The 24,164-nt window shown below is 36.0% G+C and overlaps 1 protein-coding gene across 8 annotated transcripts in view; it reads left to right on the top strand.

Annotated features, from left to right (window-relative positions):
* The window catches only part of LOC132391695 (protein Jade-1-like), a 157,610-nt gene that overhangs the window by 123,335 nt on the left and 10,111 nt on the right, over positions 1-24,164 (top strand). For all 8 annotated transcript variants that reach the window (XM_059965225.1, XM_059965224.1, XM_059965227.1 and 5 more), the window contains 5 exons: positions 972-1,183; positions 11,459-11,626; positions 13,732-13,848; positions 16,521-17,030; positions 23,312-23,429. In XM_059965225.1, coding sequence (XP_059821208.1) covers positions 972-1,183; positions 11,459-11,626; positions 13,732-13,848; positions 16,521-17,030; positions 23,312-23,429 — 1,125 coding nt within the window. The remainder of the gene's footprint in view (positions 1-971; positions 1,184-11,458; positions 11,627-13,731; positions 13,849-16,520; positions 17,031-23,311; positions 23,430-24,164) is intronic.

Genomic DNA, 24,164 nt, shown 5'->3' with positions numbered 1-24,164 from the left:
AGCCATGTTTTGTTGCATGTTGTGCCCTGACTAACACACCAAAGCAAATTCCTAATAGATGTAACTGTATACGGCAAATCAAATTGAACCTTGAATAGATTCAAACGCAAATAGGAAGTATTTCATGTCTCTCATTAATAAACTGGAAACTGAAACTTACAGTCCCTTTCTACTGAGGGTTTAGTCTAATGTGTGTCTTAATGATTATTCAAAAAAGTTACTGGACGTATTTGCCCTCAGGTAGGAGAACCCTTGAATAAGTGTTTGAAGAGCCCTGTATTCTAAATCCCACCATGCAGACATGTGAGGGGAACTATAATGTCAAAGGTGTCTGAGTGGGATAAATCTGTTTTTATTGGAAGCAAAGTAAATGAGGGTTCAAGTTAGTGTATGTGTATAATCAAAGTACACATTGCTGGAAGCTGATTGAGCAGGTTGGATGCCACTGATTCACACGGAGAAAATAAAAGACAAAGGAAGCTTAATGGCATGACATCTCCAAAGCTATTAAATTGCTTTATGGTGCCCTACAGAATTGATTGGAATTGTCCGAATTTTAACAAATGCTTCAAAGCAGCTAAGTAGCACTTGGGAAGGTATTTAGCCTTTGTTTAGTGTTGTCCATTCATCATGCTGCACATTGTAATGCTGTGGCATGTCTTTTATTTGTATTTTTGGATTTAAATTATGTGATTTCTTGAATTCAAAACACCTAAAATGTATTAAGTTTGTAAACTTTTATTTCTTGTAGATGTTAACAGCATACGAAAGAAATTGTTTATCTTCTAGCTAGATTGAACGAGTGAGGTGCCCAAAGTGATTTTATATTATAAATACAGTTGTAAGGAGCTTCCTTGCTCCATTGTCTTGGGAACAAGGGCTGGCACCTGTTCAGCTGTCGGGAAAGTTTCAGCATCTGAACAAATGCACACTGCACGATTATAATACAATTTTTTCATTCAATCTGTCAGGGATGGCTGACTTAGATGAATTCACCATGGAGAGGGTCATGGAAGAACTAGAGCGGAGATGTGATGACAATATGAACCATGCCATTGAGACAGAAGAAGGTCTAGGGATTGAATATGATGAAGATGTGGTGTGTGATGTTTGTCAATCTCCAGATGGTGAAGATGGCAATGAAATGGTTTTCTGTGACAAGTGCAATATTTGTGTCCATCAGGTAAGATTACATGCATTCAAGCACGTTGTAACTATTTTACTGAATGACTTCATTCATTCAATTGGAAAACAAGCCTGTGATAAAATGAGTGTTTGCTCCTGTTATCAAGCCAAGCATGAAAGGAACTTGACAGTGTCCAAAACCACTTTGTTAATTAATGTCTTGCATTACAATGGTAACTGTAGATCAGCATGTGAGCAGGTGGTTTAAGCAGATGAAACTAAGGTGCATTACTAACCGTGTAAGGAAAGCTTAACTAAAAGTAACATTAGGGAAGGTGTCTAAACCTCGAATTGTGAACAATCCTTTAAAGGGAGAGCGAGAATTCTAAAGATGGTAAGTTGCATTGCTGTACATCCTAGGTAAAACAGAGAAAACTAGAAACATTCAGTGGGTTAAGATAGTATTTGTAGGAAGAGAAACAAGAATTGATACTTCAAGTGAAAGATTCTTTATCAGAACAACCTAATGTTATTGGTGACATGCTGTGGAGATGGCTGAAGGTTTTAAAAACTGAAATGAAATGTGATGTGGCATTGAGTGATTTAGAGTTGTCAAAAATACTAAAATGTGCTATTTTGGCAGGCAGAGAGCCAATGTGGATCAGTTAGGAAGTGAATAATGAGAAGTAGATGGAGTTTATCAAGGGTAGAGAATAGATGGACAGCCACTAAGACATTGGCTTAGACAGAGACAGGGGCACAAAACAATGGCAGATATGGTTGTTTTGGGACGGAAGGATTGCAGAAGTGGAGGCAAGCAATTTTGTGATGATAAGGGAATGGTTTTACTTTGATAAGGTTCCAGTATTATGGGTGGTTTAGAACAAATTAAATCAAAAGGCTTGGTTTCTGTGGTATATCGGTAAAGTTTATTATCATTAGACCATAAGATATAGGAGCAGAATGAGGCCATTTGGCCCATCACATCAGCTCTGCCACATCATCATGGCTGATCCAATTTTCCTTCCTGCCTTCTCCCTGAACCTCTTCATGCCCTGACCAATCAGTAACATATCAACCTCTGCCTTAAATATACATAAAGACTTGGCATCCACAGCTGCCTGTGGCAAAGAATTCCACAGATTCACCACACTCTGGCTAAAGAAACAAGAAACTCCTCCTCATCTCCGTTCTAAAAGGACACCCCACTATTCTGAGGCTGTGTCCTCTGGTCTTAGACTCTCGCACCATAGGAAACATCCTCTCCACATCCAGATTATCAAGGCCTTTCACCATTCGATGGCGACATTGAGGTCACCCCTCATTCTTCTGAATTTCAGTGAATACAGGCCCAGAGCCATCAGTTGCTCTTCCTATTACAAGCCATTCAATCCTGGTGTCATTTTCGTGAACTTCCTTTGAACCTTCTCCAGTTTCAGCACAAACTTTTTAAGATAAAGGGAGGGTCACAGTATTCCAAGTGAGGTCTCATCAGTGCTTTATATACGTTTCAACATTACATCCTTGCTTTTATTTTCTAATCCTCTTGAAATTAGTACTAACTTTAATGCCTTCCTCACCACAGACTCAACCTGCAAATTAACCTTCAGGGGATCTTGCACAAGGACTCCCAAGTGCCTATGCACCTCAGTTTTCTGTATTTTCTCTCCATTTAAAAATATCGTCAACCCTTTCATCTACCAAAGTGCATGACTGTACACTTCCCAATACTGTATTCCATCTTCTATTTCTTTGCCCATTCTTGTAATCCGTCTAAGTCTTTCTGTAGCTTCTACTTCCTCAAAACTACCTGCTTCTCCACCTATCTGCAAATTTTGCAACAAAGCTATCAATTACATTATCCAAATCATTGACATGTAATGTAAAATGTATCAGTCCCAACACAGACCATGGTGGAACACCACTAGTCACCGGCAGCCAACCAGAAACGGATCCCTTTATTCCCACTTTTTGTCTCCTGCCAGTCAGCCAATGCTTTATCCATGCTAGAATCTTTCCTGTTATGCCATAGGTTGTTAAGTAGCCTTATGTGTGGCACCTTGTTAAAGGCCCTCAGAAAATCCAAGTGCACAACATCAAGCGATTCTCCTTTGTCTATCCTGCTTGTTCAAAGAATTCCAACAGATTTCTCAGGCAAGATTTTCCCTTGAGGAAACTAAGCTGACTACGGCCTATTTTATCATGTGCCTCCAAGTACTCATACTTAATAATTTTTTTTAAAAACTTTTTTTTATTGAGTTTTCAAATAATTACAGAAAGAAAAAGAAAATATGTAAAAAAATATATATACCCTTCCCCCTCCTCTTAACCCCTCCCCCCTAACATCCCTATAGAAACAAAAAAGAAAGAAAGAAAAAAAAGAAAGAGTGCCTGGATATCGGGAGATCCCCACATGCTCCATGGAGTTCAAAATAACTTTAGTATATATATTTATTTCTTTCCCCAAATAACCAATAATTTTATCTTCGGAGCACCTATTTATTTAATCCTGCCTTTTGTAAATAAGGGCGCCAAGTTTTCAAAAATGTTTCATATTTATCTCTTAAATTATAAGTAACTTTTTCAAGTGGAATACAGCTCTAAATTTCATTCTTCCAACGATCTATACTTAAATATGCATCCGATTTCCAAGTAACTGCAATAGCCTTTTTGGCTACTGCCAGTGCAATTTTTATAAATTCTTTCTGATAGTTATTCAATTTGGGTTTCGATTTTATCCCTTCAATGTCAACTAATAAAAATAATATTGAATTATGTGGAAGTTGTGTTCCAATAATTTGTTCCAATAAAACTCTTAAATTTGTCCAAAAAGGTTGAATTTTACAACAAGACCAAGTAGAATGTAAAAAAGTACCGATTTCTTGTTTACATCGGAAACAGTGATCGGATAAATTTGGGTTTAATTTATTTATTTTTAGTGGTGTAATATATAATTGATGTAAAAAAAATATATTGCACTAATCTTAACTGGACATTTATTGTATTTGTCATACTATCAAGACTTAGTTTTGACCAATTTGTTTCTTCAATTTTAATATTCAAGTCACTTTCCCATTTTTGTCTTGACTTATGGACTCCTTGTTTAATTGCCTGTTTTTGAATCAAGCTATACATACAAGAAATAAATTTTTTAGTCTTTCCTTTTTGAATTAAAGTTTCTAGTTCATTAGATTTCGGCAATAACATTGTTTGACCTAATTTTTCTCTTAAATAAGCCCTTAATTGGAAGTAACAAAAAAGAGTGTTGTTTGGTACTTTATAGTTATTCTTTAATTGATCAAATGACATTAATATACCTCCTTCAAAACAATCTCCTATATATCTAATCCCTTTTTGAAACCAATTATATAAAAGTTGATTATCCATTGTAAAAGGAATAAGTCTATTTTGAATTAAAGATCTCTTTGCTAATAAAGATTTCTTTGTCTCATCATCAACATTTATCTTATTTCATAAGTCAATCAAATGCTTTAATATAAGAGATTCTTTCTTTTCCCATATCCATTTAGATTCCCATTTATATATAAAATCTTCTAGTGTATTTTCTCCTATTTTATTTAGTTCTATTCTAATCCATGCCGGTCTATCTCTCTCAAAAAAAGATGCAATAAATCTAAGTTGATTTGCTTTATAATAATTCTTAAAATTTGGAAGTTGTAACCCTCCTAGATCAAATTTCCATGTCAATTTTTCCAACGATATTCTTGACATCTTACCTTTCCAAAGAAACTTCCTCACATATTTATTTAACTCTTGAAAAAACTTCTGGGGTAGTTGTATTGGTAGTGATTGAAATAAGTATTGTAGTCTAGGGAATATATTCATTTTTATGGTATTTACTCTACCTACTAATGTTATTGGTAATACCATCCATTTATCAAGATCTTCTTGAAATTTTTTCAATAATGGTAAGTAATTTAATTTATATAGTTCTTTATATCATTATCAACTCTTATACCTAAATATTTTATACCGTTTGCCGGCCATCTAAATTGAGTTATTAATCGACATTGACTATAATCTCCTTTAGTAAGAGGTAAAATTTTACTTTTATCCCAATTTATTTTATAACCTGATATTTTCCCATATTCTTCTAATCTATAGGATAATTTACGCAACAAGTGCAATGAGTTTGTTAAAATAAAGCAGAACATCATCAGCAAATAAGTTAATCTTGTATTCTTCCTGATTAACTCTGAAACCCTTAATATCTGGGTCCATGCTAATTAATTCAGCTAATGGTTCTATTGCCAACACAAGTACAGCAGGTGATAATGGACAACCTTGCCTAGTTGACCTTGTTAACTGAAATGGTGTTGAAATTTGACCATTTGTCACTACTTTAGCTTTGGGATTAGTATTTAAGGTTTTAATCCATTTTATAAAAAGATACTCCTAATCCATATTTTTCCAATACCTTAAATAAAAAATCCCATTCCAATCTATCAAATGCTTTTTCTGCATCTAAAGCAACTGCCACACTCATTTCCTCCCTCTTTTGCGCCAAATGAATTATACTGAATAACCGAGTTACATTATCTGCCGATTGTCTATTTTTAATAAATCCTGTTTGATCCATATGTACTAATTTTGGTAAGTATTTAGATAATCTGTTAGATAAGATTTTTGCTATTATTTTATAATCAGTGTTTAATAAAGAAATAGGTCTATATGATGCTGGCTTTAAAAGATCTCTTTTTTTGGCAATACTATTAAAATTGCTGTCGAAAAAGATTCTGGAAGTTTATTGCGTTCTTTTTGCTTGATGTATTAACTCCATAAAAGGAGGAATTAATAAATCCTTAAACTTTTTATAAAATTCTGGCGGAAAACCATCTTCTCCTGGAGATTTATTACTTTGAAATGATCCTAAAGCTTCTTCGACCTCTTTCAATGTAAAAGGCATACCTAATCCCTTCTGTTCTTCCGTATTTAATTTTGGAAGAGTTATTTGTGATGAAAACCTTTCTATCTTGACATTATCATTTTGTGATTCTGATTTATACAAGTCAGAATAAAAATTCTTTAAAATTTCATTAATTTCTAAAGGTTTATAAGTAATTTTACTTACTCTTGTTCGAATTGCATTTATTGTTTTAGAAGTCTGGTCTGTTTTTAACTGCCATGCAAGGACCTTATGTGATCTTTCACCTAGTTCATAATATCTCTGTTTAGTTCTCATAATTGCTTTTTCTGTTTGATATGTCTGAAGTGTATTATATTGTAACTTCTTACTAATAAGTTGTCTTCGTTTTTCTTCTGTCATATTTCTTTGAGATTCTTTTTCTAATTTTGTAATCTCTTTTTCCAATTGGTCTATTTCTATGATATATTCCTTCTTAATTTTAGAAGTATAACTTATTATCTGACCTCTCAAATATGCCATTGCTTCCCACAATATAAATTTATCATCAACTGTATGTGAATTTGTATCTAGAAAGAACTGAATCTGCTTTTCATAAAATCACAAAAATCTTGACGATTTAGTAATATTGAATTAAATCTCCATCTATAAATTGATTCCTCTTTATCTATCATTGTCATTGTCATTATCAAAGGAGAATGATCTGACAATATTCTTGCTTTATATTCCATATTTTTCACTCTATCTTGAATATTCGTTGATAATAGGAAAAAAATCTATCCTTGAACATGTTTTATGTCTATTTGAATAAAATGAATAATCTCTTTTGGATTAATTCTTCTCCATATATCAATCAAATTTAAGTCTTTCATCAATGATAGAGTTAATTTTACTACTTTTGATTTTGTGACAACCTTTGTTGATCTATCTAAAACTGGATCTAGACAAAAGTTAAAATCTCCACCTATTAATATTTTGTCATGTGCGTTAGCCAAATTCAAAAAGACCTCTTGTATAAATTTTACATCATTTTCATTTGCTGCATAAATATTCATAAGAGTCCATAGTTCTGAAAAAATTTGACAATGTATAATTACATATCTCCCCGCTGAATCAATTAATATGTTTTGTATTTTAGTTGGTAAATTTTTATTAACCAAAATTGCAACTCCTCTCGCCTTTGAATTAAATGAAGCTGCAATAACATTTCCAACCCAGTCTTTTTTTAATTTCTGATGTTCTATGTCTGTTAAATGTGTTTCTTGTAAAAAAAAAGCTATATCTGTTTTCATTTTTTTAAAGTATGTTAAAATTCTTTTTCTTTTCAGCGGTCCATTAAGCCCATTAACGTTAAAACTTTAAAAATTCAGTAAATTAGTCATTATTTTTAATTATGTTACTCCAATCTATAATAATACCTAATCTTTCAGCTTTCATGGTATCTTGGGAAATCTTTTTAAAATTCTCCATGTTGCTATGTGTGTCCCCACTGATCATCCAGTCAGAAAGATAGAAGAAAAATAGAGTATAAAGAAAAAAACAAAATACCCCCCTACTAATGTTGTGAAAAAAAAGAACACAACATTACCCCCCTCTATTGTACGGGTCATGGCAATCGCCATGATTACACATGTGAATCCCGTAGTAACCGATTCAAAGCTCCCCAGCCCCCCCGCAACATAAAAAAGTATATATATATATATATATATATATATATATATAAGAAGAAAAAAAATACTATTCTCAATTAGTATTTCTGAAATTTTGCTTTTCTCCCCTGTATCATCCTTAAATGTCCATCACTTCCATTCACTGTCTCCATCTTCATCTTTAATCCATTATGCTTGGAAATCTCTATGTGTAATTAGCGAATAGATGGAAGTTTTTGTGCGAACTCCTCCGCTTCTCGATAATCGGTAAAAAATCTTCTTTTTCCCTCCTCCAAAAAAATTATCAGTGTTGCTGGGTAATGCATTATAAATTTATAACCCATTTCCCATAAAACATTTTTCGCTGGGTTAAATTCCTTCTTTCTCTTCAAAAGGATTTTGATCAGCTTGAGGTCTTGACCTTAACGCTCTATGAGCCCTTTCAATTTCAATTAGAGTATCTTCTTCCATTTCCAATTTTTCAGGGATCCATTTTTGAAAAAAATTTATTGGATCTTCTCCTTCTATATCTTCTTTAAGTCCAACAATTTTAATATTGTTTTGCCTACTAAAATTTTCAAGCTTATCAATTTTTTCCATGAATTGTTTTCTTTCTGATGTCCAGGCCGTAATGTCATCTTTCATTTTATTCATTCTTTCAACTATGTCTCCGTTGTAGTTTCCAAATCTATAATTCTCTTTTCCATTTTTCCCTGTCTTTTTGTCATTTTATCAAACATAATCTCCATATTTATCACTTTTTTTTGATTACTTTTAATGCATTTAATTTTTCTAATTTACTCATTATTTGCATCATATTTCCAGAAAAACTTTTACTTCCATCTTCGTCTGAATTTTCCAGAGAATCTGACTCTCTCTCAGATTCACTTTCACTTTCGGTTTCAGTTGTAACTGGGATTTGTAGTTCTGGTTGCTCCCGTTTGCGCATGCTCCTTCCTTCACGTTTGCGCAGTTCTCGTTGGTCTTTTTCTTTAAAAATGGTCGATGTTGCCGCAGTCTCCTGTTCTGTATCGCCGGCGGTATCATGTACCTGAGCCCACTGTTCTGTGGCAGAAGTGGGCCTTGATTCAGTTCCAACTTGCGTTGCCTTCACGGTAGTAGTTTTCTTCATCTTCTGTTTGTGAGGCATAACTTGAAACAATCTGGAGTAGTTTATAAGTAACTTTTAGAAAGTATTAACTAACTTTTCTTCACTTAAACATTAGTTTATTGATTTTTTTACGAGAGAGCTCCAGCGTCTCGATCCTACGTCATCACGTGACATCCCCCTCATACTTAATAATTGACTCCAACATCTTCTCAACCTCTGAGGTCAGACTAGCTAGCCTGTAGTTTCCCTTCTTCTGCCTCTCTCTCTTCTTGAAGAGTGGAGTGACATTTGACATCTTCCTCTTATCTGGAACTATTCCAGAATATAATGATTTTTAAAAGATTATTACTAATGCTTCCACTTTCTCTTCAGCCACCTCTCTCAGAATGCTAGTTTGTACACCATTTGGTCCACGTGACTTATTTACTTTCAGGCCATTCAGTTTCCCAAGAACCTTCTCTTTAGTTATGGTAACTTCACACACTTCATGCCCCTGACACCTGGAACTTACACCATGCTGTTAGTGTCTTTCACAGTGAAGACTGATGCAAAATACTTGTTCAGTTCATCCACCATTTTGTTGTCCCCCATTACTACCTCTCCAGCATCATTTTCCAGTGGTCTGATATCCACTCTCACCTCTATTTTGCACTTTATGTACCTGAAGAAACTTTTGGTATCCTCTTTAATATTATTGGCTAGCTTACTTTTGTAATCCATCTTTGTCTTCTTAATGTCTTGTTTAGTTGCTTTCTATTGGTTTTTAAAGGCTTCCCAATCCTCTAATTTCCCACTAATCTTCGCTGTATTATATGCCCTCTCTGTGGGTTTTAGTTGGTTACAAAGCAGCGGAGGTAATAACTTGTCATTTTTCCGGATGGAGTAGCAATTCATTTATGATTTGCCATCAAATAGAAAACCTGAAAGCAAAGAGACTGTTTAGAAATATTGTCAAGTGTAAAGGTGGATGTTGTCAGAATTTGTGCTAAAGGTGACATAATGCTAAGTGGATGGCACCAAGAACAATATTTATTACAAAACCACTTTTGTAATAAGTGGTTTTATTATTACAAAATAAAAAATAAAACCACTGACTACTTCTGTCATTGGGGTAACAAACTATTTGATTAAAGAGGTTCCATAGAAATCCCTTTCCACCTCATTTTCTAAACCTGAGCAACAGTCTTTCAGATGTGACTTGGCCTTTTAAAAATAGCAGGTAGTGTACTGGGCTATTGACCAGCTTTATTGAGCAAGGATGAACACGAAGCAACTGCCTATAAATCTGCACATGAAAAGCAAGTATTAAAACCACTTTTGGTACAAATGGTGCTAGTGCAGATCCTGAAATCTCAATGCTACAGTCTCTGGCCTAGGCCTCTGTTTGTCCTATTTCCTTGAAGATCCAATCCCTACTGGCCTGTAATCTCGCACAATTGTGACCTCCTACCCACTATCCCTCTAATATACAACAATTTCAATCTGTCAAATTTGTGACAAGGAGTCCAAAGGTGCAAACGCTCACCAAAAAGCTGGAGCAAATCCTTGTAACATGTCTTCCGGCCGTACTATTCATTGCAATCTTGCCTAAAGTCCCAAAGTAAAGACTGCATTAAACAGGACTTCTTCTGTAATAAGTAGTATATTGGTGCAAAAGTCTTACAGTTTTTAGTATTTTAATAACTATATAAGATACTCATTTAGCAGATTATATATCTCTGGTCGGCATATAAATTCCTTTCCACTTCTATTATAATAGAACAGCAATTTGCTCTAGCAATAATTTATTGAAAAATGTCTCCTTGTTTTTTCTCAAATAAGGAAAATTAAAGGAATGATCTTATGGAAATGTTTAAAATGATTAAAGAAGTTAATAGCATGAAAAGTACTCTTCTTTTGTGATAGAGCCCAGTGTAGTATCTAAAGTTAAGGCTCAGTCTTTCACTTGAACTACTTTTCTGCTCACATCCCTCTTTATCCTGCAGGTTACTCAATGTTGATTTAAAAACAAATCCTGATTCATCCATAACAGCTTAATTTTTGGAGAGCAGTTGTGTCTGCTGTAGAATTTTACCCTGTATGCCTCCGTTTAAAACCTGTCCACTCTGAATGTTGGGTTATCTCTTTGAGCCAGTGCCCAAAGCAGATTGTTCTCTAGCTGCAATCACCTCTGAGAACAACTTGGCTTATTTCCTGCTCCTCAAGCTTTATCTGTAATTAAATGTAGAGCAACTTGTCTTTCTCAACCATGCTGATTCACTGAACCAGCAATTGGCCGTGCACTGTAGCCTCTCCACTATTCAAAGCTTGGGTGGACCATTTTTCTTGTAATTTGAAGGGAGGGAGGGAATAATTCTTTGTAACCTTCAGCAGTAATTGGGCACTATTAATGATTATTGACTGCTCTGTTATAAGAACATGATTCTTCTCAGTGTTTGCCCTATCTCACTGACAGTCATACAAGTTTGAACACTGGTAGTGAGATCTGCTTTAACTGATGCCCCAGGATCTGCCAGTGAATACCCGAGTTAGTCATTCGCCATGCCTGAGTCCCTGTGTGTGTGTGTGTGTGTGAGATATTAGACAGACAGACACACGGGTGGATATTCAGCACAGAAGCAGACCTTTAGCCCAATGAGTATGCATCAGGCATATGTATTCAATGCATTTTTTGTGCGATTGTTACAGGCTTGTTACGGAATTTTGAAGGTTCCTGAAGGCAGCTGGCTGTGTCGAACCTGTGCACTAGGTGTCCAGCCAAAATGCTTGCTCTGCCCCAAGAAAGGTGGAGCCATGAAGCCCACTCGCAGCGGAACAAAGTGGGTTCATGTCAGCTGTGCTTTATGGATCCCTGAGGTAAGTTTCCTCAGTATTTGTCCTTGTCAGAGATTCTGTGGTAACTGCAATCATTTAAAGGGAAATTCCATTCATGTTCTGACGATGAAGTAATTAAATAGAACACGTTTAGAGTTTTAGTTCTGATACTAAGATACAGTGATTAGTTTTCCAATGACATGAATTTCTACAGAGATTGTCTTGTAGGAGTTATTAAATATTTTTAATATAGCCTGTGAAGAGATTTGAATCACAAATTCAGAAGAGTGAGTATTGATCTTACAGAAAATATAAAATTATGGAAGAGATGATAAGATAGAGTCAGGAAAGTTGTTTTCACTGGTAGGTGTGACTAGAACTAGGAGACATAGCCTCAAATTTCAAGAAAGCAGGTTTATGACAGATGAAGAGGAAACACTCTTCCCAGACAGTAGTAGGTTTCAGTAATTCAGCATTGGGAAATAGTAGAGGCGACCTCATTAAGTATATTTAAGACGGTTGGACAGACAGTGGGGGTGGAAGCACAGGTAGGTGGAGCCATGTCGATTGAATGGTGCAGCAGTCTTGATAGGCCAGATGCCTTACTCCTGCTCTTATTTCTTATGTTCTTATATGAAAAATTCTGTCATTCTGTTAGATGTTTGTAAGTAAGGAGTCAGTTTTGAAAGGACTTTATATTTTCATGGTGAACTTTGATTTTGATTAAAGCTGTAATGATTTTTATGGTTAATTGCTTAGCCTCAGGAAATTCATGCAATAGACTTGTTTCTCATAACTGCACAATAATTATAATCAACAACTTCTGGGTGAAGTTTGATCCAGAATCTCCTCAGTCAAGACGGTTGTGAAAATAGATGGGGCCGTGATGTGAAAGTGTAGGATATAGGTTGGCTTGAACTTTTGCTTTGAAGCTAAACTGGGATTATTATTATTTCTGTGGAAATGTTAGTGTTGGAAGAGAAATAGGAATGATGGTAAGAGAAGGGATACATTTGGAGGCCTAGATTCTTGGCCCTCTCTTCTGAACCTGATTGTGAGCATCATTGATTGTATCCAGGAGCATGTTTAATAACTATCTTGTGATGTGGGATCTGTGTCAAGAGATTCCGGAAAGAAAGTGGAGAGAAAAATAAGAAAATTGAATATGTTTTCAAAGTTAGTTTCTCTCAATATATTTCTGTTGAGAAAGAAGTATTTAATTGGCATTTAACTAGTTGGAATGCTACATACAAATAATTTTGCCAGTTAAAATCTTTACATACTCTTGTCCATTTTCTTTAAGAGAAGCAGCCAGTGTGTCTAAAGTAACAATTTTTCCCTTTGCATCATGTGGCTGCAGCTCCAATTCTAAATATTTCCTTGCAGCCCATTGGGAATAATCCAAAAGTAAACTTTATTCATAATAAGCATTCACAAAAGAATAAACAGTGCAAAACCTTTTATGGTCAATACATTCAGTGCTGTTAACTTAGTTTTTGAACCCATGGCACCATTGCCACTCATATGGCCTCCCTGCATCATGAGAGCTTGTCTCGTTTAGGCACAGAATCCAAATCTAAATGTGTAGAGATACCACTGCCAGCCATGTTGTAGTCCAGTTGACAATAAAACAGTATTACTGGAGTCACCACCATTTCCTTAAACAATTAATTTGGTGTTTTGAAGTATTAATGTGGTTTCTTAAGGTGGTATAAGATTGTATGTGCACATCAACAATATTTGCAAACTTCAAAGAGCCTGAATAGAAGCAGGTAATTGCCTCCAATTTTTGTAAGCAGAATTGTGAAAGCCATGATTTGGCTGCCACGAAGTTGGTGTTACTTTTAGTCCAATTGTGATGGATATCTCCAACTGGATAATGTTCAGAATGATTGCCATAAGGTGAAGCCAGGATAAACACTTTTATTTTCTGAAGACTTGGCTCAGATTTTGAAGTCAAAGTAATAAAAATGCTTTCTTTGTGTACCTGTTCAGTTAAGCAGTGTTGATGTTGAGATAAAGCCAATACATTTGCAGGATGTGTACACTGTATTGCATTTATGAAGGTCCTTACTGATGAGGTTTGTTTTATATTTAAAGAAAAATGCAATCTGGGTTGGTTGACTCTTTTTGTTTTAATTATTTAGGTTAGCATAGGCTGTCCAGAAAAGATGGAGCCTATTACAAAGATATCACATGTCCCCGCCAGCAGATGGGCATTAGTGTGCAGCTTGTGTACTGAAAAGACTGGAGCTTGCATACAGGTTTGGAAAACTAAAGTCTCGTTGCTGAATTTCCAGCAGTTTTTCAAGTAACTTTATCACATCAATTATCTTCGTTTTGTATGAATTAACATGAGGTAAAAAGGCATGCAATAAACAAATAATTGTGAGTATGATACTTCGCTGGTTGAATTAATCAGCAGGAAGTTGATTAAAATCTAGAATGTGTTTTATGGATACTTAATTCATGTTGTTCAGTTACTGAGGTAAAATTTTCATTCATAATTTTAATTATTTTAACAAAGTTTCCATTCTTACATAATGCACATTGGAGTACATTTGTTTAGATTTGTGGGCACAATGCAACATAGCAAGAATATACAAAATACATAGAATATATAACATAAACAGATCATTTAACCTAACTATTGCTATTGGCTAGATCAGGGGTCGGCAACGTTTACCACTGAAAGAGCCAATATGGACCCATTTCCCACAGAAAAGAAAACACTGGGAGCCACAAAACCCGTTTGACATTTAAAATGAAATAACACTGCATACAACGGGTTTTTTTGCCTTTATGCTATGTATAAACAAACTATAATGTGTTGCATTTATGAAATTGATGAACTCCTGCAGAGAAAACAAAATTACATTTCTGCATGCAACAAAAACATTTTGAACTCCGAAAAAAAGACGTTGGGTTGAAGGTTACTCCATAGTTAGCCTACCTTGGATCGAAGAATTAAAAGAAAGCGCGCACTGGCGGGTGTCAGGCATTGGCAGTGGTGATGTATATTAATAGCGATAAAAAACACGTAGCGGTGTGCTACACGCAGCGCTAAAATAAAGACTGCAGTCAAAGGTAACTTTATTCGAACTAAACAGCCTTGCTTTAAAGCCTCCCTCAACCTGTCCCCGTGGGCGCGGATGCTCCAAAAGACACGTACTCACAAACCCCCGTAGGCTATCTCCCTTAGCTGGAACAGTGGCTAATTGTGAGCCGGTTCGGATGTGCCAGGAAATGGGGTCTCCACAAAGTTTTTAGATTGTACAAGATCACCATAATCTTCAAATTTCGAATTACATTTCAAAAGCTAACAAACCACGGGGAGCCGCATCACAGAGATGAAAGAGCCGCATGTGGCTCCGGAGCCGCAGGTTGCCGACCTCTGGGCTAGATCATGCTTCACTTCAACTTCTCTTCCCAGGAGTAAATCCGGGTCCCAGAACAAAATAGATTTGTGTACAAGATAAATAAGGCATGAAACCTTTTGATCTCCTGCCTTTAATTAACTTATACACAAACCTTCTATGTTCTACTATCTCCTATTCTTCTGTAGATTAGAATCAATTATTTGTTCTGTTAGTAACATTTCACATTTTAGCTTATTCTAGCCATTTGCCTTAAATGTTGAGATTTTAACTTTTCTTGGCACAATAATTGTGTAGACAAAATTATGTTAATTAACTACCCAGCAAAAACATTTAGTTCCTGAAGGCTGTTTGAGTTGACATTTTCATGCTTGAAATCCGTTTCGGTATTCCAACAGTTGAAGGGAAGGTGTGGCTAAGATCTGAATGTGAAAGTCATAAACTGCACCCTGTTGTCCAGTGATACAATCTTGATGCTGAAGCAAAGTCTTTCTATCCCATGCCATTATTATCTGTCCTTTACAGGGAAAGAGTGGACTTCCATTGATTTTTTTTTTGTATGTTAATTAGAAGTTATTGTGCAAAAACTTTGCTCGAAGTATTTTATAGGCCAAAATAACATGGCTATGAACTTAAAAAGATATAAATTGCTTTGATTTATTAACTTGGCCACTCATACACGGGTCAGTGCTGGAGCAAAGAAGTGAATGTGTTATTCTGTGGGCAATCGATACACATACAATATATTGCTGCTCAGCAATACAGTTCTTTATTACAGACTTTAAAGTTTACAAGGGAAGATTGGTGATAAAAATTGAAAAGAAAATAAAGCAAGAAATGTTCAGCAATTTAAGAACATCTGTGAAGAGAGAACACTGACCTAGATGTTAACCCTGTTGTTTTCTTCACAGATGCTGCCTGACTTGCTGAGTATTTCCAGTACCTCCAGTTAATAATGTATCTGCCAATGGTACTGTAGCTGATTCCATTTATTCACTGCACCGTAGTTCCTCATTATTTTGAACATTTAGTAAATCCCCTACTCAGAGCTCAATTCCAATTTCCCCACCCTTTCCTAATTTCTGAAGTCATCCTTCCCTTGCACCATTCTGCCCTTGACCTTGAAGCCCTGCCCATTGTTTGGTGCCTGAAGTGGAATGTTGTGTCACTTTACAGCTGAGTCTCAACCAATCTTTTTTTTTAATATTCAGAACAATTCCCTTAACTTCTAATAGGGTTCTGTGTATAAAATTAAAGACAATACTTGTCTAAATTGATCCATTTCCAAATTATTTGAATTGTGACATTAAGGAACTGTTTGGAACTTTGTGCTTCAGAGGGTAGGAAAAGGCTGTTTTCCTCTGTTTAAGCTAGTCAATTTTGTTTTTACTTTTAGCAAAATAGTTAGTAGCAAGTAAGTTTTTGATCTTTTTGTGGCTATTACTGAAATCCATCTTACATCTAAAAGGAAATATATCAAAGATAGAGCCGGCAATGTAGATCTGAGTACATGACATACTGTCTTTAATGACTGTGCTTCAATTTGTTAATACCTGCAGTGTTCAGTGAAGAACTGTCGAACGGCCTTTCATGTGACTTGTGCATTTGATCGCAATTTGGAAATGAAGACTATACTGGCAGAAAATGATGAGGTGAAGTTTAAATCTTACTGTCCAAAGCACAGCAGCAAGGAGCCAGATGAGGGAACAAAAAACTATTCCAATGCAGAGAGAGAGGAGAAACCCACCGTTGTGGAAAGTGCTCTGGATAGCATGGACCAGACCCAGGCAGAGGCTCAGAGGATCAGCCTCCGTAAGCAAAAGCTCCAAGAACTGGAGGATGAATTTTATAACTTTGTCAGCATCTCCGACGTGGCCCAGCATTTGAAGTTGTCTGAGGAGCTTGTGGACTTTATTTACCAGTACTGGAAAGGAAAAAGGAAGAGCAACTTAAATAAGCCTCTCTTCACTCCCAAAAAGGATGAGGAGGACAATCTGGCAAAGCAGGAGCAAGATGTCTTGTTCAGACGGCTGCAGCTTTTCACCCACCTCCGACAGGACCTAGAGAGGGTGAGTGCTGTTGCTTGGAGCTGCAATTCTGCAATTTAATATCATCCTCCCTGCAAATTCCCTATGTTTTTAGAAAATGAATGTTGTGATTCTGAAAGTTTTTATCTTCCAAATATTTTTATTGAGCTGGTCTGGGAGAATCTTAGTGGTTAAATTTTCCCTTCAAGTGGATGCAGGCTGGTACCAAGTTCTGAGTAACTTATTTATGAACAAACCACGATCAAGTTAATAAAGACAATCCAGCACACTTGAAGGAAGTTAACTTTCTGGTGCACTGTTTAGACCTTGGCTGGGAAAAAAAGTTCTACAGCAGCCATCAGTAAAATCTTCAAACCCTCCATTCCCAATTAAGGTTTTCAGATTTAACTGTAGGAAAGGTGAAGAGGCAATAACATTGAAGGAGTGTCTGTCAGTCTGAAACCTGTTTATTTTTGTCATGCTGTTTTTATGTAAAATGTGGATTCCTCTTGTAGTTCTGAAGTAACTTGTTGATGGCAGATTATGCAGATGTAAATTTTGTGATTGGTGACCAAAGTTCTACACTCAAATACTAAGCAATATTCCTTGCTGAATTGGGGTGTTCTGCCACAGAAGATCTACATTAGAATTAATTTATTTGTATCAAATTTGAGAAGTAGAGCCATGTCATTCCTTTTGGAAAGTGAGGAATATTCTTGGAACTCCAGAAAGAGAAAGTGTTCAATTTGTCTATATAGTTTCCCTTCTGATGCTGCGAGCACAACCATTTTGGCTGAGCTGAACACGTGTGTGGGAAGAAATTAATGAAATTTTGTTTACTGTTCTTTCTGAGGGGAATTTTTTTTCTCTTAAGTTCTTGTTTGTAATTATTGAGAAAAATTATTGAAAAGATTGTATTTGTTCTGGAATCAGTGGTGTCCCACTGGTCAATTTGTGAAGCGCGGGACTTTTTAATCTTAATTCTTATCTGGGTGCTCAAGTCTCCTGTTGTGTTTTCAGTCATGCACACCATTGGAAGTGTTTTAGTGGGCTGTCGATGGTGGTTCTTCTGCCTGCTGCATATTATCATAGCCTTTACTCAACAGTTACCTGCATGAGCTTTTTAGGTTGGGAGCTAAGCAGTTTCAAGCATGAGTTTCAATTTTTGCAGATAAATTCTCAAGTTTACTTGAATTCTCAACTGTACTTGAAGTGTAAGAAAATTAACTTTAGAAAGACAAAACTGAATGTGTTTGAAGTATTACAGATATTTTCCCAGAAAACTTAAATATAGTGTCATATATAGTCTTGAAGCTCTTGTCATTGTCACAGAGACTGGTGGATTTCTGGAAGAGCATAAATGACCATTTTTGCTGCTTTTCTGATCAGTGGGATATGTTGGTTTCACACTAAGAACTGTAGAAATCCCAGATATTTGCCTCTGAACTATAGGAGCCACCAAGCTTGTTAGCTTTGTTCCTGTTCCAAGCTGAATAAGTTACCTCTACTGGAGCAGTAGGAGCTTGAGAAAAGCAAATGTGCTCAAAATTCTTCTTCCATGTTGTATGCAGTTGCTGCTGTAGGCATTACATGGATATGGGCATTGGCTTGTATATGAAATTCCCCATTGTAACATTCACCGGCTGCAACAACAAAGAAATAATTGCTGATGGGCAAGAAACTGGAAGATGAAATTACCTTTGGAACAATTCCTCAGCATTAATTAAAAGGCACACCACTACTTCACTTTAGTTTTGCTTGTAATACTTGTGAAATACAGTAACTAAGCTCGAGAACTCTGAGGTAGGATTGGAGCAAATTTTCTACATCGTGGAGAAAGCTTAAATAATGAATGTTATTTTTAATACAGTAAATGCTACCAACAGCTGTTTAGCTTGGCTTCTTTCTTTATAGGATTCTTCTCATTTAGAAATGATCAGTTTTATGACATTAAGAAAGGGTGTGACCACTATGAATATCTTGGCATTAGGTTTCCCCCAAACATTGTCTCCTTCCAGACTTAACAGCTTCTCCTTTGTTGTGTGGGGCCTTTTAGAAAGGTTAGCTTGCCTCACTTACCCTCCCATTAGCAATGACTGCTCCTCAAATTGTATTTCGTTAGTTGGCATCTCCTGAGAATCAAAGCACATGGTCTGTTAAATTTTAATTATCTTAATGCCTGGTCAAGAGCACATTCTCTAACTGTTAAATTTAGTTATCTTTATTGCCTGAGTATCATTGGGGGGTGGTGTTCAGTACAGTTTGCATCACTTGTCCTCTCTAAATTGCGTCCCTTATGCTTTCTAGTTACCAACAGAAAATTAAAGTTTTTACTTGTAAAGATGTTAGATTAATTCGGTACTGTGTAGCCAATTCATATCTATACAGTACTGTCCAGAAATGGCAGAGAGCAGGGATTTTCAACAATTGTTAGCTGTTTGCTGATTGGGAATAAACTGAACTTGTGACAATTACATCAGTTAACTATGACAGTTTAAAGATTTATGCCTACGTTACGTTTCTATTTCGACAGTCAAGTAAATTTGCTTAACTGAACTAAGCCCATCTGTTAATAGAACTATGCTCTCCAATTACTTTTAAGCCAGTAAATATTTATTTCCACATATTTTCAATATTTTCCTATTTATTTATTTGTTACCATATTATTATTTCTTTAAATACACTTGCCTCTTAATCTCAGGGTTTATATGACATGCATGTACATATTTCCTTTAGTGGGATCCTAACTTGCATTTTATGAAGTACTTTCTGGTCTTGAGTAACCTGCATGACCCTCTTGGTTTATGCAATCAGTTAAAAGTATGAATGTCTTTTGATTCATGTTGGGCTGGCCTTTTCTTTTAAGTTTGCGGCTGCTGTCATCAATTTGCTGTCTTTGTCAACTTTCTCATTGGAGCTTAGTTGCAGAGTGGCTGCTGAAACAGTTATAGTTGTTTTGTGCATTTGGATTATGGGAGATCAAATCCAGTTTGCGCACAGAGCTACCAGATTTCTTGTGGTTTATTAGCATATGGGGCTGTGTATTAACTGTGCCACAGTAAAAACTTCCTACTTATCACATCACTAGACAGATCAGATCACTTTTCGTCATGCCACTTTAAATTTGGCACAAACTGTAATGCACTTTTAATTAATTATGTGCAATAAACATTACACCAAAGTGATAGCGTCAAAATGTTTGATTAAATATCAGGCTAGGATATTCTCATACAACCTTTTGTTGTCCTGGCTTTTGTGCTTTATTTCATTAGTTGGCACAGTATTTCCTGTTCATGTTCCAAATGAGTCCTCATACCATCATCGGTTAGAGATTTTCTTTTTTTTAAATAGTAGAAGAAGAGTTGCTGATATACTGTTTTGGTGTGTATTTCCACATAACTAGAAATAGCTGCAATGCAGTTAGAACTGTGCTATTTTTACCCTATGGCATAAATATAGAATAATGACCAATGAAGGATGAGTTACAAGGAATTAGATAGTGATCTAATCCTTGGGTTCATATTATTAGGTTTAGATTAGATTACAACCCTGACCTTGTTAGCTGACATCAATTTGCTGTCAGTCATGATTTAATAAAGCCCTGAATTGCGTTTAACATTTTGTATGTCCAGAATTTAGGTATAAAACTTGCAGGAAATGAACTGCGCAGTGGGTCAGAGAAGGGAAGATTGTATTTGGGGTGGATGGGAATTAACTGCCTGTCACATGCCACTATGCAGATTTGGAGAATCATCCTGGCATTCTATATATGGCTCAGAAACTGAGTAACTGATCATTCCATCTGGGTTAATCATCATCTTGAAGATGTTACATTGTGAACTTGCAGTTAAACGTGTACTTTCCATTGCATGTTCAACTGTCCCTCTCTGATTGTTCCAGCTGTTAGCTATCCATGATCTTGATCATGTCTTACTACTTCCTCAGTCAATTGATGGAATTGGCTATCCATTCACCAGGCTAATTAAAAGGGCATAATTGGAATAAAGTGCCTGCTGATATGGTCATTTGTGGCTGTGTGCATGTCGATGATCAAATTTAAAGCATACTTGTTTCTTCTGGGGTATTATATGAATCTAATTTCTGTGTTGCTTTCTTAATGTTTATTTCAATTGTAGCAAAGTCAATCTATTAAACAAAGGATTTCAGAATTATGTTTAGGCAGTTTAAAGAAGTTCATCTTGCAAAACAGGGATTGAAATGTAATTATTTTCCATCTATACTGGTGCTGCTAATTTACACTGATGTTTTTGTACAATGATCCAATTTCACATCCTTACAAATCAACTGTTTTCAGCATGTTGACAGTAGCCAGTTTCTTCTGCATAATTGATTACATGGAGTTGATTCTTCATTGCCTTTAAAAGCAGCATTAGAATTGACGGCATCAGACATCAAAGTTTGGAAGTCCTCCATTCCATGACATATGCTAAGTTTCAGTGTACCTGAAATATTCTGCAAAAAGTTCAGATTTGTGATGAGGACTGTGACTGTTGTGGGGCTGAGGCATAAAGTCCATTTGTAATAGTTGCTATTGCAGTAGGGAAGGAGTTGTAGATATTTGCTGTTGCATCCTTGCCCTATATTCTTTCTAATCTGTACCACGATCAGGTCTGTCTCTGCTACTCCCTTATGGCTTTACGTTTATTTCAAACTGTTGGCATTTAACTCTGTGCAGTGTTGAATGTACAGTATTATAACATGTATTGTAATGAAATCCAATAAAATTGGGTGCATTCTTTTATATCGTACTTACTGTGTGGTTGCCCTTATTTTCTGCTTTTACTTCTATCCTCTCTGACACTGTCTTCTGCACTGTTGCTTGTACAGCACTGTAATAGTTACTGCATCCTCTTATATGTGCACTGCTCCCCCTCTCTCTCTGGTTGCTGGCAGTTAATGTTGTGTAGACTGACAGCTCCATTATAAGCAGATATATCTCACACTCCCGTACAGAAGCAATGTTTCATTGGTGTTGTGGAAATGGCTCGTGTGTTTGGGGTGAGGGAGTTAGTGTGTACTTGACCAAGCAGTGAAGATTTTACTCTGGATGCTCAACAGTTTGTAAATGAGCTTAAGCCAAAGTCTTTATATTCATAAAATACCTTCTGTTTTTAAGGATGTAGGTCTCCCTCAGCTACGAAGGGAGTTAGATTCCAAGAGAATTCTTTGTACAATGTTAAAATTTGAATTGAAGGTAAAGTAACTCCTCACCTTTCATGGAGAGTGGGTGGGGGTGCAGAATACCAGATACTGGTCAATCTCATTTCTGTTAGGTTGCAATAAACTGGAAGCAAACTACATTTGTTTTGACAAGCTGAAATTTTTGAGTTTATTCATCCGCTGGCCATTTTGATCAGATGGAAGTGTGCAGGTGTTCAAGAGTTATTTCTGTTTTAAAGAGCATGTTTATTTCCCAATGAAACGTTACTGGTCTTTACGGACCCGCGTTTGTAAGACAGCCTCCTTTGTTGTAGCTCAAAGTACATCTATTATCAAAGTATCTATGCAGAATAGTGAAGATGTGTCATGTGAATGTTTGTTAACCGGGGGAGACCTGTCCCATTTAAAGTAATTAACAGATGCCGGCAGGTCTCCAGTACTATTGCTGATGGTAAGTCCATAATGATGAGTGTTATACCATATGATGTGCTCATTGGACATAACACACAGTACATTCTCCTGCCAAGTCCTTTAGGCTACAAGATTTAATTGTTGTACAAAAACACAGACTATTTTAAGGAAAATTTGCTTTCAGAGGTTGAAATGTAATGGACCTTTTTTTAAGGCTTTTGAAGAATTAATGTTTCTTTTCTGCCTTAGTTTATGTTGTAGTGGTAGGGAGCTTTCAAACAGTTTTGCTCGTTTTACTTCTTGAAATGAAGTCAGCTTCCTGAGGTGGGGGGCAGAGGGCACACGTGGGGAGGGTATTTTATGTATATAAATATTTTGGTGAGTTGCAGATGTGGTGTAATTTGTAACAAAACTATCAGTGTTTCTGTTCTGTAATTAAGTATGAGGAATAATTCTGAGCAGGCCGAGAAATTAAAGCTTCTTTCTCTTTCAGGTACTGATTGACTTGCTCTTTCAGCAGTTTCTGTTTGTATTCTAGGTGGGCTAGTATTAAGTTGTAGTTTTTTTTCTTTGAAGAAGACCATGCAGGTAAGTTTCCAAACATGTAGCATTTGTTATTAGCTGATGACTTTCAGAGTTCTGATCATTTTTAAGATGTGAATTGGTTTCTTGCACTGTTGTTAAACTGCTTTGAAAAACTGGTGTTACAGCTTCTGATGTTCCCCCGTTAGGTTCGAAACCTTACTTATATGGTTACGAGAAGAGAGAAGATTAAGAGATCAATTTGCCGTGTCCAAGAGCAAATATTCCACCACCAAATGAAACTTCTTGAAGAAGAGCACATTTCTGGTAAGTCTAAGGAAATTGCTTGGTCATCCAACTACCCAGTTCTCAGACTGCTACTTCCAAATGAGGTCAAGCTTAGAACCACTGAAAAGTTTGCATATGCTGTAAAGTATATGGAATTGAAATACTTGTTTTTGAAATTCTGAGGTCTCATTGTCATGATATACCAATTTAACTTGTGCAGAAGACCCAAGCGCCTCTAACGTATTCTACAGATGGAGGTGAAGAGAAGGCTTTGTAGGTACACACTGAGGAACACTGCTCAGAATGTCACTGACAATTTATAAACTTGTAAAGTGCTTTAATATTTGTAGCAATGCTTGCAATAATGTTCCTTTCAGTGCTCTCAGTCTGCTTTCAGTTCCCATTCATATAGTCATGTAACACAGGAATTATATTGCATCAATTCGGCCACTATAATCGTGTTTAATGGTGCCATTTCCATCTCCTTCCATTCCAACATAATCTGTTTTCTGAGAACCAGCTGTTTGTATCCTGATCTTTGTTTTGCTATCATGGGCTTTCACTCCATTTAACACTCCCACTTACTCATCTGTTTTAATCTTTATGTGCCTGAGGTGCTGTTTGTCTTTTGCTTTGTCCACGTTGGTTTTGCTAAAATAAGTGCTAGAAGAGTGCTAAAGTCCAAAGCATTTTTACAATTGTTTGTGAGATGTTGACTTTTATGTTTCTCATGTATAGATTTAATTAAGGGAACTGATTTTTATGTTCTACTTA

The sequence above is a fragment of the Hypanus sabinus genome, chromosome 3 (assembly GCF_030144855.1).
Source record: "Hypanus sabinus isolate sHypSab1 chromosome 3, sHypSab1.hap1, whole genome shotgun sequence".
NCBI lineage: Eukaryota > Metazoa > Chordata > Chondrichthyes > Myliobatiformes > Dasyatidae > Hypanus > Hypanus sabinus.
Note: the sequence above shows the minus strand (reverse complement) of the source record. Positions and strands in the feature narration are given on the sequence as shown.